Source organism: Anthonomus grandis, chromosome 2, assembly GCF_022605725.1.
Source record: "Anthonomus grandis grandis chromosome 2, icAntGran1.3, whole genome shotgun sequence".
Classification (NCBI taxonomy): domain Eukaryota; kingdom Metazoa; phylum Arthropoda; class Insecta; order Coleoptera; family Curculionidae; genus Anthonomus; species Anthonomus grandis.
The window spans coordinates 14,524,580-14,536,753 of record NC_065547.1 but is presented as its reverse complement, the minus strand read 5'-3'; the positions used below and the strand labels follow the sequence as shown (position 1 = coordinate 14,536,753).

The window sequence follows — 12,174 nt, the reverse complement described above, 5'->3', positions numbered from 1 at the left end:
TTGAAAAGAGCATTTCTTGGGCAATAAGAATCAACCAAAATATAGTTGATTTAGTTGAATCCTTTTCCGCCTGGGGGCTAGCTTTGACACCAACACCCAAAATCCTAAAAAAATCAAAAAAATCAAACGGAATGATATGACTTTTTCTTTATGAAAAAGTAGCGAAATAACATCCAAAGAGGCCAGTGAAAACCGTTTGTCAAAATGTCTTTCCTAACCGCAAATATTGGGAAAATAAGGAAAAAAACGCATCCCGAACGTAATAAGTCACTTTAATATTATAGGTAGGCCTTGGAAAATAAAACAAATGAAACATGATGCATTATAAAATAATAACAGCTGTCATTTGCTGTGTTGTTGTCATTGTTATTGTCATTATTCTGCTGTGTTACATTCAGAAAGTGTAGTTATTTGAATTTTGAATCTTTTCTGCAATGCCAATTTCTAACCAAGAAGCATTTAATTTGCTGGCGATATATTTTGAGTGTTTGCAAAATGCGACCATCGCTGCCCGCGCCTTCTATTTGCGCTATCCGAATCGACCACGATACCATCGCCGCGTGTTTGTGCGTTTGGCCCAGCGCCTGTTAACAACAGGTAGCATCCATAGACCTGCCATGATTAGAAATAGGCAAAATAACGAACAAAATGTAGTTAATGTCCTGGCATCTGTAGAAATCAATCCCCAAATTAGTACTAGAGAGATTTCTCGAGACTTGGGTATTCCTCAAAGTACGGTTCACCGCATTCTTCGAACCCATAGGTATGTAACCTGCTAAATATCATATCTTAGGGTTTTTTTACATTTCTTGCTATTTTAGGCTACATCCCTACCATATCAACTTACACCAAGCCCTTTCTCCTCCGGATTTCGACCAAAGGCTAGATTTTTGCCACTGGCTATTAAGCATAATAGCAGAAAATCCTCAATTTCTTTCAACTGTGTTGTGGACTGACGAAGCCACCTTCAATAGCAATGGGCACTTAAACTTACATAATATGCACTTTTGGGCCCGAAATAATCCGCGCTGGCTTGGACAAGTTCAGCATCAAGGGAGATATAGTGTAAATGTTTGGTGTGGGATAATTGGAGGGCGGGTTGTTGGTCCATATATTTTGGACGGCGCATTAAATGGTCTAACATACCTACATTTCTTAGAAAATGTTCTTCCAATTTTAATGGAAGATATTGCGCTGAATGTCCGCCAAAATATGTTTTTCCAGCATGATGGTTGCCCCGCCCATTATGCTCTTGCTGTTCGCCAGTATTTAGATGCCACCTTCCCTGACCGTTGGATCGGAAGAGGAAGCCTATTCCCTTGGGCGCCAAGGCAAGTATTTACCACAAGAATCTTTAGACGTTGCCTATTTGGAATGATTCTGTTTATAATTGCACACGTATTAAAACTTAATGAATATTTCTAGGTCTCCCGATTTAACCTGCCTTGATTTTTATCTCTGGGGAAGGATTAAGGATATAGTCTGTGCAACAAGGCCAACTTCCCGCGAGGATATGATTGCAAGAATTAGGAATGCCATCTTAAATATCCCAATAGCTGAAATTGAAACTGCTGTTTCTTCAACTCATCAGCGTCTTCAGATGTGCGTCCAAAATGACGGAGGCCATTTTGAACACCTGGGTCGCCATTAAATCACTTTCTTGTTCCTTTCATGTTTCATTTGTTTCATTTACCAAGGCCTACGTATAATATTAAAGTGACTTATTACGTTCGGGATGCGTTTTTTTTCCTTATTTTCCCAATATTTGCGGTTAGGAAAGACATTTTGACAAACGGTTTTCACTGGCCTGTTTGGATGTTATTTGGCTACTTTTTCATAAAGAAAAAGTCATATCATTCCATTTAATTTTTTTGATTTTTTTAGGATTTTGGGAATGGTGTCAAAGCTAGCCCCCAGGCGGAAAAGGATTCAACTAAATCAACTATATTTTGGTTGATTCTTATTGCCCAAGGAATGCTCTTTTCAACGATACCAAATTTGTTAAAATCGGTCAAACCGTTAAGAAGTTAAAGCAAGTTATTGCAAAAACAACTGAACGCGCTCCACCATCTTTGTTTTTGAAATGGCTGATTTTTTTATTTTACAAAAATCATAGATAACCTGGTTCTCTTTAAAAATGTAAAAAAAAATTAGGTTGTTATGCGAAATTTAAAGAAAAATGCAATTTTAAAATTTAAGATGGCAATTACGCCCTCTGGTGGTAATTTTTAGAACTTGAAAATATTTTCCAACGATTTTTCATGACCGATTAACCTAATAATTTTTTTTTTTTTAATTTTTTTTAAGAACAGTTCCCGAGATATGGCCGAGGAAGAGTCTTATTGGGTCACCCTGTACAGGATGGAAACGAACAAAGGGGAATCCTTACCGCTAGGGAAACACACCACAGTTTAGCTTTAAGTTAGCCAAGTGCTAAATAAACGTTTTTATTTATTTATTTATTTTATAAGGTCTTAACAATTTTTTAGGCGGTATTCGTTGGGAACAGGACCTCTCTTTTAGCAATATTGAGTCTAATTTGAATTGTTTTTATGAGATATTGGGAATAGAAATTGCTCTCCTTGTCCTTCTCAAGAAGTTTCGGAGTAGCACATATCCTATAAGTGGTTTTCTTCTGAATTGAGATACTTCCAAAAAAAGAAAGTTGCATAGAAAATACATTAGATCTGGGTCACATTTAGATTATCTTAAGTTTTGTAAGTTGAGATCCTAGTATAAAAGAAAGAAAGAAGTTTGCAGGTCCCAATCTGGATTCAGAAGTAATCATTCATGCGAGTCCGCTCTGCAGTATATTTGTGCTAAGTGGAGAAGAGAAATGAATGAAGGAAACATAGTTTTAAGCGTTTTTATTGACTTAAAAAGGACATTTGAGACAATTAATAGGGACATTCTTATTAAAAAATTAGAGCTATGTGGTGTTAAAAGTATGGTATTAAGGATTATTTAAGTAATAGATTTAATACAACTAGAGTAAAAAATAAATTATCATATAAAATTGAAAGCCACCTAAGTGTTCCGCAGGGAAGTATTCTGGGTCCTGAACCGAAAATTTGCTAATTTTGCGATTACATTTAATTAAATAATTCAAGATTCGCTTATTAAAATGTTTTGAAACTTTGCACAAGGGTTTGCCAGATTGGTCTCTTCAAAAAGTTATCTTACATTTCTTCTATAAAATGTACAGTGAAGCCAATAATCGACCCCCTTAAAATTTACATGAGTTTTCCTATGTTCCGCTCGGCGACACACCACTCGGTATATAAATGATATAAATACTGTGTTACAACATTCTTTTATTCACTTGTCTGCCGATGATACTGTAATATGCGTAGCAGGAAAAGATTTTATAGTATAACCCGGATTATGAATAGTGAAATGAATATTGTTTACGACTGGCTATGTAAGAATAAGCTAAAGTTGAATATTGCAACAAAATGTATTGCCTTAGGGTCAAAATCAAACTGTAATAAGTGTACTAAATCAGATAACCCTGTATATATAAATGCAAAAAAGGTGGAATTTGTTGCTGATATTAAATATTTCGGGGTGGTTCTTGACACACAACTTAATTTCTGGCTTGATTATGTTTGTAAAAAATTGGGTAAAAAATGTTCATTTTTGTCACGCATTTAAAACCATTTAACTATGTTGACTAAAAAATTAGTTTTTAATGTGATCATATTAGCTTATTTTAATTATTGTTCGACATTGTTCATATCTTATACACAAGAAAATATACATAGGCTCCAATTGTAACAAAACAAAGCTTTGAGGGTTATATTAAACCAGTAGGGAAAAGCGTTAAAAAGGCGAACTTAACCCTGTTATATAAAATTGAACATGGCCTTCTACCACAATATTTTACAATTTTTTTTGGAGAAAAGAGAAAAGTTTCACCATTATAATATTAGGTCAAAGCAGAATTACCATAATCAACCTGTAAAATCGGTAGCTTTGCAAAAAACATAATTTTTTTAAGGAGTTCGCCTGTTTAATGCACTTCCAGTCGAAATTAAAGAAGCTCCATCACTGAACATTTTTAATAGCAAGGTATTTAGTTATTTAAAGGGACAATGACTTGGGTAATTGATCTTATTTTTTATTTTGTTACATAATGTTTGTATATTTGTTTTGTACTAGCCAGGTGCTAAATAAAGAATTCTTTATTAATTTATGTTCAACGTTGATTTAGAGTTTAAGAATAATCCTAAATATTTTTGGAAATATTTTCAAGACTTAAAATCTACTCAGAATCTTCCTCACTCCTTGTTTTATAATGAAGAATCTGCAGATGATAGACAATCCATTGTTAACTTGTTTAAAAGTTACTTTGAAACTATCTATGTAAGGAGCAGCAATGGGAATTTTGGAATGAATGTCATTGCATCAACAAGTAAGCTTTCTCAAAATCTAAGTTTGGCAGCAATTTCAGTTCAGGACATTTTCAATGGGATTTGTTGCTTGCTTAATAGATATACTTTGGGTCCTGATGGCATACCAAATGTGTTTCGCAAAAAGTGTATTTGCACAATTTTGTATTTCCTGACAGATAGAAGTATAGTTCTGTAATGCATGTTTTTAAGAATGGGGAAAGGAGTGAGGTCAGAAACTATGAAGGAGTCTGTATTCAGTCCTCTATTTCCAAACTTTTTAATAGCTTGGTAAGTGATCAATTGAGGTGGATGCGCAAAAATTTAGTCAATATGCATGGCTTTTTTTCTGATCGATCCCCAGTCACAAATTTGTTGTTACATCAAAATAGGCTAATCACAGCCTTGGAGGATTTTAAACAGGTTGACTCAATTTATACAGATTTTTCAAAGGCCTTCGATCGAGTCGATCATGGGTTTTTCTTAAGTAGAGTCCCCCTTGTTATTTTCCCACTTGTTGAATAATGTCCCTTTTGAGCTACTCCAATTTTCTCTAATTTATTTGCAAATCCTATCTTTAATTGCTTTCAGAACAGCTTTGCTTTGGGTTTCGCTGATGACTTTAAAATTATGAAAATGATTAACTGTCAAGAGAATCAGACACTTTTGCAGGAAGATTTTATGATACTTGAAATAGTAAGCTTAGTCTGGATGTGTTGAAGTGCTATTTTATAAGCTTTTATCAAACGATCAGAAAACACACATACTTTCTATCCTATTGATCTTATCTACCTAAGAGAAAAATCATGCCTTGATCACATTTTTCTTAGAAACAAAACAAAAACGAAAACTTTTAATTTTAACTCTTTTATATTAAACATGGTCTTAACTGATCACGATCCAGTTATGTTAAATAATGGTAAAATACAACCTATTAGTAAAGATAAAAAAATATTAAGCAGAATACACTTAGAAATAATAAATGAAAGATTGTCTGACAATTTAATACAAGAACACAAATGGCATTATAACTAGTGATGAAATGAAAAAAGATCTTAAGCCAGTAGATAAATAAAAGTGAAATTATAGACGAAAATATAGAAGATTAATTCTTTGAAAACCAATGGTAGTCCTGGTATTGATAAAATTAGCGCAAAACTAATAAAAAATAATCACATGTTTTTCCTTGACAATTATAAAAACTTATAATTGTCAAATAATATAAAAATTAATTAATATAATATAATAATTAATAATTAATTTAACATATTAATATAATACAAATAATATAAAACATTAATAAAAAATTTACAATTATAGACCCATTAATTTAATTTATAATTTTACAAAAATGTTTGAAAAGTGCTATAAGGACAGATTACTTGATTTTACTCGATTACAATCAAACTCAATTTTGTCTAATAAACAGTTTGGGTTTTTAAAAAACTTGAGTACGTCAAATGCTCTTTACCATCTTATAAAGCAGATTACTGTCAGTATAGATAACAATGAAAAATGCATAGTTGTGTTTTTAGATTTAGCGAAGGCATTTGACACAGTTCCACATACACTGCTTTTAGAAAGTCTCGAGAAGAATGGGATCAGGGGTGTCGTCTTAAATAGCTTTTAAAGACATTCACTTTAAAAGGTATTTATACGAAAGAATCCAATATCTTAAAATAGGAGAAACGTTAAGTGATCCATTAAAAATGAGAATAGGTGTACCACAAGACACAGTGGTGGGTCCAATATTGTTTTTACCATATATAAATACCCTAACTAACTTAAAACTTAAAAATGGCTCAATAATATCTTACGCAGATGACAGTTTAATAACGCTGATGACGCTTTAATCTTTTCTACAAAATCTTGGAATGAAACCAAACGAAATGTGATAGATGGACTAACAGTGGTACAAAATTGGTTAAATACGTTTAAATTGACTTTAAATCTAAACAAAGCAAATTACATGGGATTTTCTATAACATCGGCAAACCGTCCGGATTTTAACAGCATAGAAGTGGAAAACTCAAACCAAGAAATTAAAGAGGTTTCAAAAATAAAATACTTGGGCATCTGAAATGGGCAAATCAGGTAGAAAAACTAACATCATATTAGAAAAATAATTTATAAATTTTATGTCTTAAAAAACATTTAAAAAAAAACCTTTTGTTATCTCTATATAAATCTCTTGTAGAATCCTTATTAAGATATGGTATTCTGTATGGGCTGGTATGTATAAGAAAGAGTACATTGAGTTCGTTGAATGTTGTACAAAATTATTTACTTAAAGTAATTTATAGAAAAAATAGGCTTCACCCTACAAGGTTGTTATACTTTAAGACTATTTTTGATGTACGGTCTTTATACATCTTGTATTTTTGTATATAAAAATTGTTAATTGAAAAAATATGTAAATCATAAGTATGAACCAAGAAATAAAACCCATAATTTTATAGAATTACCTAAAAGTAATACTAATGCAAATTTGAGATTTGTTAATAATTTTGCACCCAAAATAAATAATCTTATTCGCCTTAAAATTAAAAATTGCCAAAAAAATTATGTTTTTAAGAAAAAATGTTGATCATATACATTTTTGAAAACATAGAAACTTTAAAAAAACTCGTTTAGATGTGTGTTTAAGTTTGCAAGTGTTAATTAAGTAGGTATGCATATTTAAAGCCTGGTGGTTTTAGACACTATTTTTATATAACTTGGGTATATTATTAGGTATTTATAAAAAAAATATTATAAAAAAATTATAATTTAAATTTGATATATGGCATTAGAGGTCAGGGTTTACAACTTTTAAAATCTTATTTAAATAACAGAGAGCAAACTGTTGGTGTCACAGATGGGGGGAAAACGACATACTCTCTTCCAGCAAAGCTAACACAGGGAGTACCACAGGGTTCTATTTTGGGCCCTGTGTTATTTCTTTTGTATGTTAATAACTTAAATGCAAATATATTAGCTGATCTAGTTAGTCAGGGTGCTGGAAAGCGGTTCCACCCAGAACGTCATCTCAATAAAATGCTCTCAAGCAGCTGAACAAATGAAAAAATGGTGTGAAGAAAAAAAACTTAAATTAAATACTGAAAAAACTGGCCTGCTTACATTTTCTAAATTCAAAAAAGACACATCACTCTATGTAAAACTTAATGGAAGGTCTATAGAGTGTTTGAGCAGTATTAAATTCTTGGGTATGCACTTGGATGGATGTCTTAGTTACAAAAAACACATAAATTACTTAACATCAAAACTGAGCAGCCTCTGTGGTCTTATTCGTAGACTCAGGGATCAACTACCAATAGAAACCATTAAGATTTTTTACTATAGAAACCATTAAGATTTTTTACTTTTCAAACATTCAGTCAGTGCTAAATTATGGCATCATGTTTTGGGGTAGTGGAAGGAATGCCCAAAATATTTTTAAGGCGCAAAAACGAATAATTCGGTGCATATTTGGACTCCCAGTGGCTCCCAGAACATCATGTGGGGAGTATTTTGATGGTTTCGGTGTACTTACTGCTCCATCACTATACTTCTTATCACTTGTGATGTTCACTAAGAAGCATCCTCAGTTATTTCCAACAAATCAGGATGGGTACTCACGAGACTTGACGACCATAACAAGAAACAGAGAAGCTCTTGGAATACCTGCACACAGGTCAGCTTTCTTTGAAAGAAGCCCAACTTATCAAGCAGTAAAGGCATACCACATGTTATTGGCGGGTCTGCGACAGATTCAGAGCCGTAATTTATTTAAACAGAGTGTTAAGCGATTTCTTATTGAAAAAAGGTTCTACTCTTTTAAATTCAATAAATAAAAATGTATCTTTAGGAAGGAATTTATTTATTTATTTTTTTTTTTTTTAATTTTTATTGGAAATGGTGATATTTCTTATAATTTTATTTTATTTATTGTTTATTGGATAATAGACAGACACTACACATACAGGTCTTAAGTCATCTAGGTGAGTCACTCTTATTTATTAGTTTGGAATATTGTAAATTTGTCTGGGTATTAAATGTTTCATAGTAAATTTTTTTCATTGGAATAAACACTTGGATATTGTTGAGGCACAGTTGAAATATGTAACCAAAGTAAGAGATTTGGGGATCATTTTTCAAGAGAATCTATCTTTCAGTGAACATCAGTGAGCGAAATTACATTTTAATCATAAAATCATAAAATTACATTGTAAGAATTTTTCATTTGATGCTATAAAGGGAGTCTATGGCTCACTGCTTCATTCTAAACTAGAATATGCCTCCATAGTTTGGTCACCTTATCAGGCAGTATAAAACTTGCCTGTGGAAAGAGTTCAGCATAAATTTTTAAAATTTTGCGCATTTAGGATAATTGTGTTTATTGCTGATCATGATTATACAATAGCCTTTCAATCTTTCCATATTCCATTTCACGGTCCTAACTATGGTCAAAATTCTCCCATAGATTGTTACTGTAAAATCATAAATATGTAGTTGCATGATTGAAGCATTTGGCCTGTCAGTGAATTTATTTAAAAAGCAATAATTGGTCAATTCTGTTATTTAGTTTTAAAGTTTGACCCTTTTAAGTTTATATCTTGGTTTATATATTACATATTTTTATAATTTGATCTGTTTATGTTATACTACAGAGGATTAGTTTTGGGTTTTTGGATTAAGATAAGCAATGATGCTTATCTTGGATAACTTTAAGTTAGCTTGTAGAATGCTGTTAGTATTTTTTCAACTTATATGTAATGGGCTATCCGTCATTAATAAATAAATAAATAAAATAAATGATATTGAAGAATATTATAATGATACCTTTTAATATATTTAGTTCCTACTCATATAAGTTTGATTGTGTTTTTCTAGCTTTAGGTTTTATCAGCACTTTATTTTTATTTTGCACATATTTCATATATTTTTTGTTGTTTGTACTCACCTACTTTTATTTTGTTATGTTTTATACCGCTTTGTGCATAACAACAAATATTTGGAACAATAAAGCATAATTTGAATTTGAATCTTGAAAATACTGATTTTTAAAATTTACTCTCTTCAGGCTCGGTTTAACTTTTCTTGAGAAGTCTATACTCAAGGAAACTAAGTAGAAATACAAAGAACAAGGAAAGTAAACTTAAGTGAGGTCTCAACTGAGAAAAGAAAGCCATAAGGAAATTTTCAGGGGATCCCTTAAAGAGTCAGGCTTACTTAAATACATCAAACAATTATGCTAAGTAGGAGCAGTACTAACCAATGACAATGTTATTAGCAAGTATTATTGATATTATAGTTATCATCAAACTTCTTAACTTAATCCACTACCTAATAAGGGACCCACATGTGTCACCCCCTCGGAAAACTTATTACAAACCTATAATAAACTAAATCAGTATAAATTCCATATAACACTCAACAATAAGTTAAAATATAAAGAATTCTAGGTACTTACATTCATTTTAAGGTTTTTCTAGCATTTTTTCCCACACAATGACCGGATCAGCACAAGACAAGCGATCAGCCCGAACACCTTGCGAATAATTTAGCGGCCGCACAAGTGCTCGCAAATGCATTTTTCTTTCTTCATTACAGCCAATTGAAATCGAGAATACATTAATAAATAAATAATAAATACTCCTTTTTAACTCCTACGGATTTTTGCGTTAAAAATGATCGAGTTTCGCTTACCTACATAAGCGGGAGCCGGGGTATGTTTAAATTATCCGTTAAAATTAACTGTAAGCCGCGGTAATTTTCGTTGATTTTTACGTGTTTTTGTTGCGACAATAGGAAAATTATCGACTTTTGCGAAATTATTGCGTAAAATTGCGGTTTTTTCGGTTTAAAGGGGGTAAATATCGGGTTACATTTGCGACATTTGATCGGCTGTTACAGGTCGTGTTGTTTACATCATAAACATATTTATCACGGACATCCGTTACTGTCGCGTGTTTTGTTTTAGGCATTTCGTTTTAAGAAAATCGTCACGCGACGTATGTCTTGGTTAATAAATAATAATATTTACTTGGCCCACTTTGAATTTATCGCCTTATAGGCAACCCACCTTACATGTTATTCTTCCTGCTTGGTGAATGTATTGGGACCTGTTTCTGAATCTATTGGTGAATATATTCATTTTTTATTCCTTTTATGGACAATTGTATTAATATATAAATAAATTACTGTCTAAAAATTTATTTAATTAATATTCACACCACCGATCAAGTTATAGTTCCATCACTGTACACCAAAACCACCACCAAATTCAAATCCCATCTCAGGTACCCATTTGTTTATGGCTTTAATGTAGGCCATCTCGCTCCCGCACGTACCCTCGCGCATTTTTTCTCTCTTTTTGTGGTACAAAGATCTTCCGAGTACCGGCTCGTAGGACCATAAAATACCGATTTAAATCCAAACGGTTTTTAAAGAGTCTACTACCATTTGAGAGTAAATATAAGGGTGCACTTTAGTAGTATTTACAGAGCGTTTAGGGGGTTAATTTGTGTGTAATTTTTTGGTGTGACAAGTGTGAAATTACTTCTGAATGGTGGATGTTTTGAAAGTGTTTCTTGAATGAAATAAACATAAAGGTAGGTACCATTGAATGACACTAATTATATATAGTTGTTGGTTACTTATTCAAATAAAATAAGACACGGCATAAACATACCAATTTAGAGTCCAATCATGTTTGAGACTTTATTAGTGCATTTTATTTATTTATTCATTTACCAACGGGTATTAAACCCAATATGCAATCAAATTAAAGTAAAAAATCAAGTGAAATACATGTATTTATATATGTTAAGTAGTATCACAATCAATAACGGGTATACCATTATAATCTAATATGAGGTCATACGAGAAATATATTGAGGAAACATCTAATCCAATCCTTCCAAGAAGTTCAGGGCAAGAACTCGCAGAATGTAAAATACCATAAAAGACTTTCATGTCATGATACCCTCTACGAATTTCCAAGTAGTAAGTTTCATATCAAACTCAAATTCATGTTAATATATAGGAAGTTGTATGTGTCTCTTAACCCATCGATACTCGTGCTATTTTACCACCTTACTTTGGACGCCCTGGTCTGACAGACCGGGTATATTAAAAAGAATAAAAGATAAAGGTTTTTATAGATAAAAATAAAATTAGGTTCAAAATAAAGCAATAACACAATCTTAGAAAAAATATTTATTTAAGCAAATACAATATCAGTAATAATTTTAACATATTTTTTTCCAAACTAAACAAAACAAATTAGTAAGAAATTATTGAGAAACATAAAAGTACATATTTTTTTAAACTGCATTGGGAAAAATACTAGTTTAATCAACATAAGAGCACAATGCTTTGCAACCTTTAGAAACTTTAGATATTCCAGAAATGTACTCTATACAGAGTGTCCCGAAATTACATCGAAATATTTTACCAACCGCATCTTTGTCTAAAAATAAGACAAAAAGTTCATATACAGAAATCTTGAAAAGTGAATCGTTTTTATGTTAAGGGTGTTTTATAATTCCTATTGAAGATGGTTTTTTGTTCTATTTTCGAAACACCTGGTCGTTATTTTTCGAAATTTTTATCGTATACTACTGCTATTGTTGCAAATTCATTTTATAACATTGTGTGCTAAAATATATACAGGGTCGTTTAAAATTAGTGGTCAGCAAAGATAAAAATGTAATAACTTTTTTTCTGGTTACTTTTTAATTATTTGGATAGTAAAATTAAAAAGAGCCAACATTTTTACATAAAAAAGTACTCATGTCAT

At 31.7% G+C, this 12,174-nt stretch overlaps 1 protein-coding gene across 1 annotated transcript in view; it reads right to left on the bottom strand.

Moving 5' to 3' along the window:
- Positions 1-10,285, bottom strand: part of LOC126750378 (cytospin-A-like) — a 240,202-nt gene extending 229,917 nt beyond the window's left edge. The window contains exons 1-2 of the mRNA XM_050459990.1: positions 10,080-10,285; positions 9,844-9,972 (exon numbers count right to left, since the gene is read on the bottom strand). Coding sequence (XP_050315947.1) covers positions 9,844-9,849 — 6 coding nt within the window. The 5' untranslated portion in view covers positions 9,850-9,972; positions 10,080-10,285. The remainder of the gene's footprint in view (positions 1-9,843; positions 9,973-10,079) is intronic.
- Between the last annotated feature and the right edge of the window lie 1,889 nt (positions 10,286-12,174).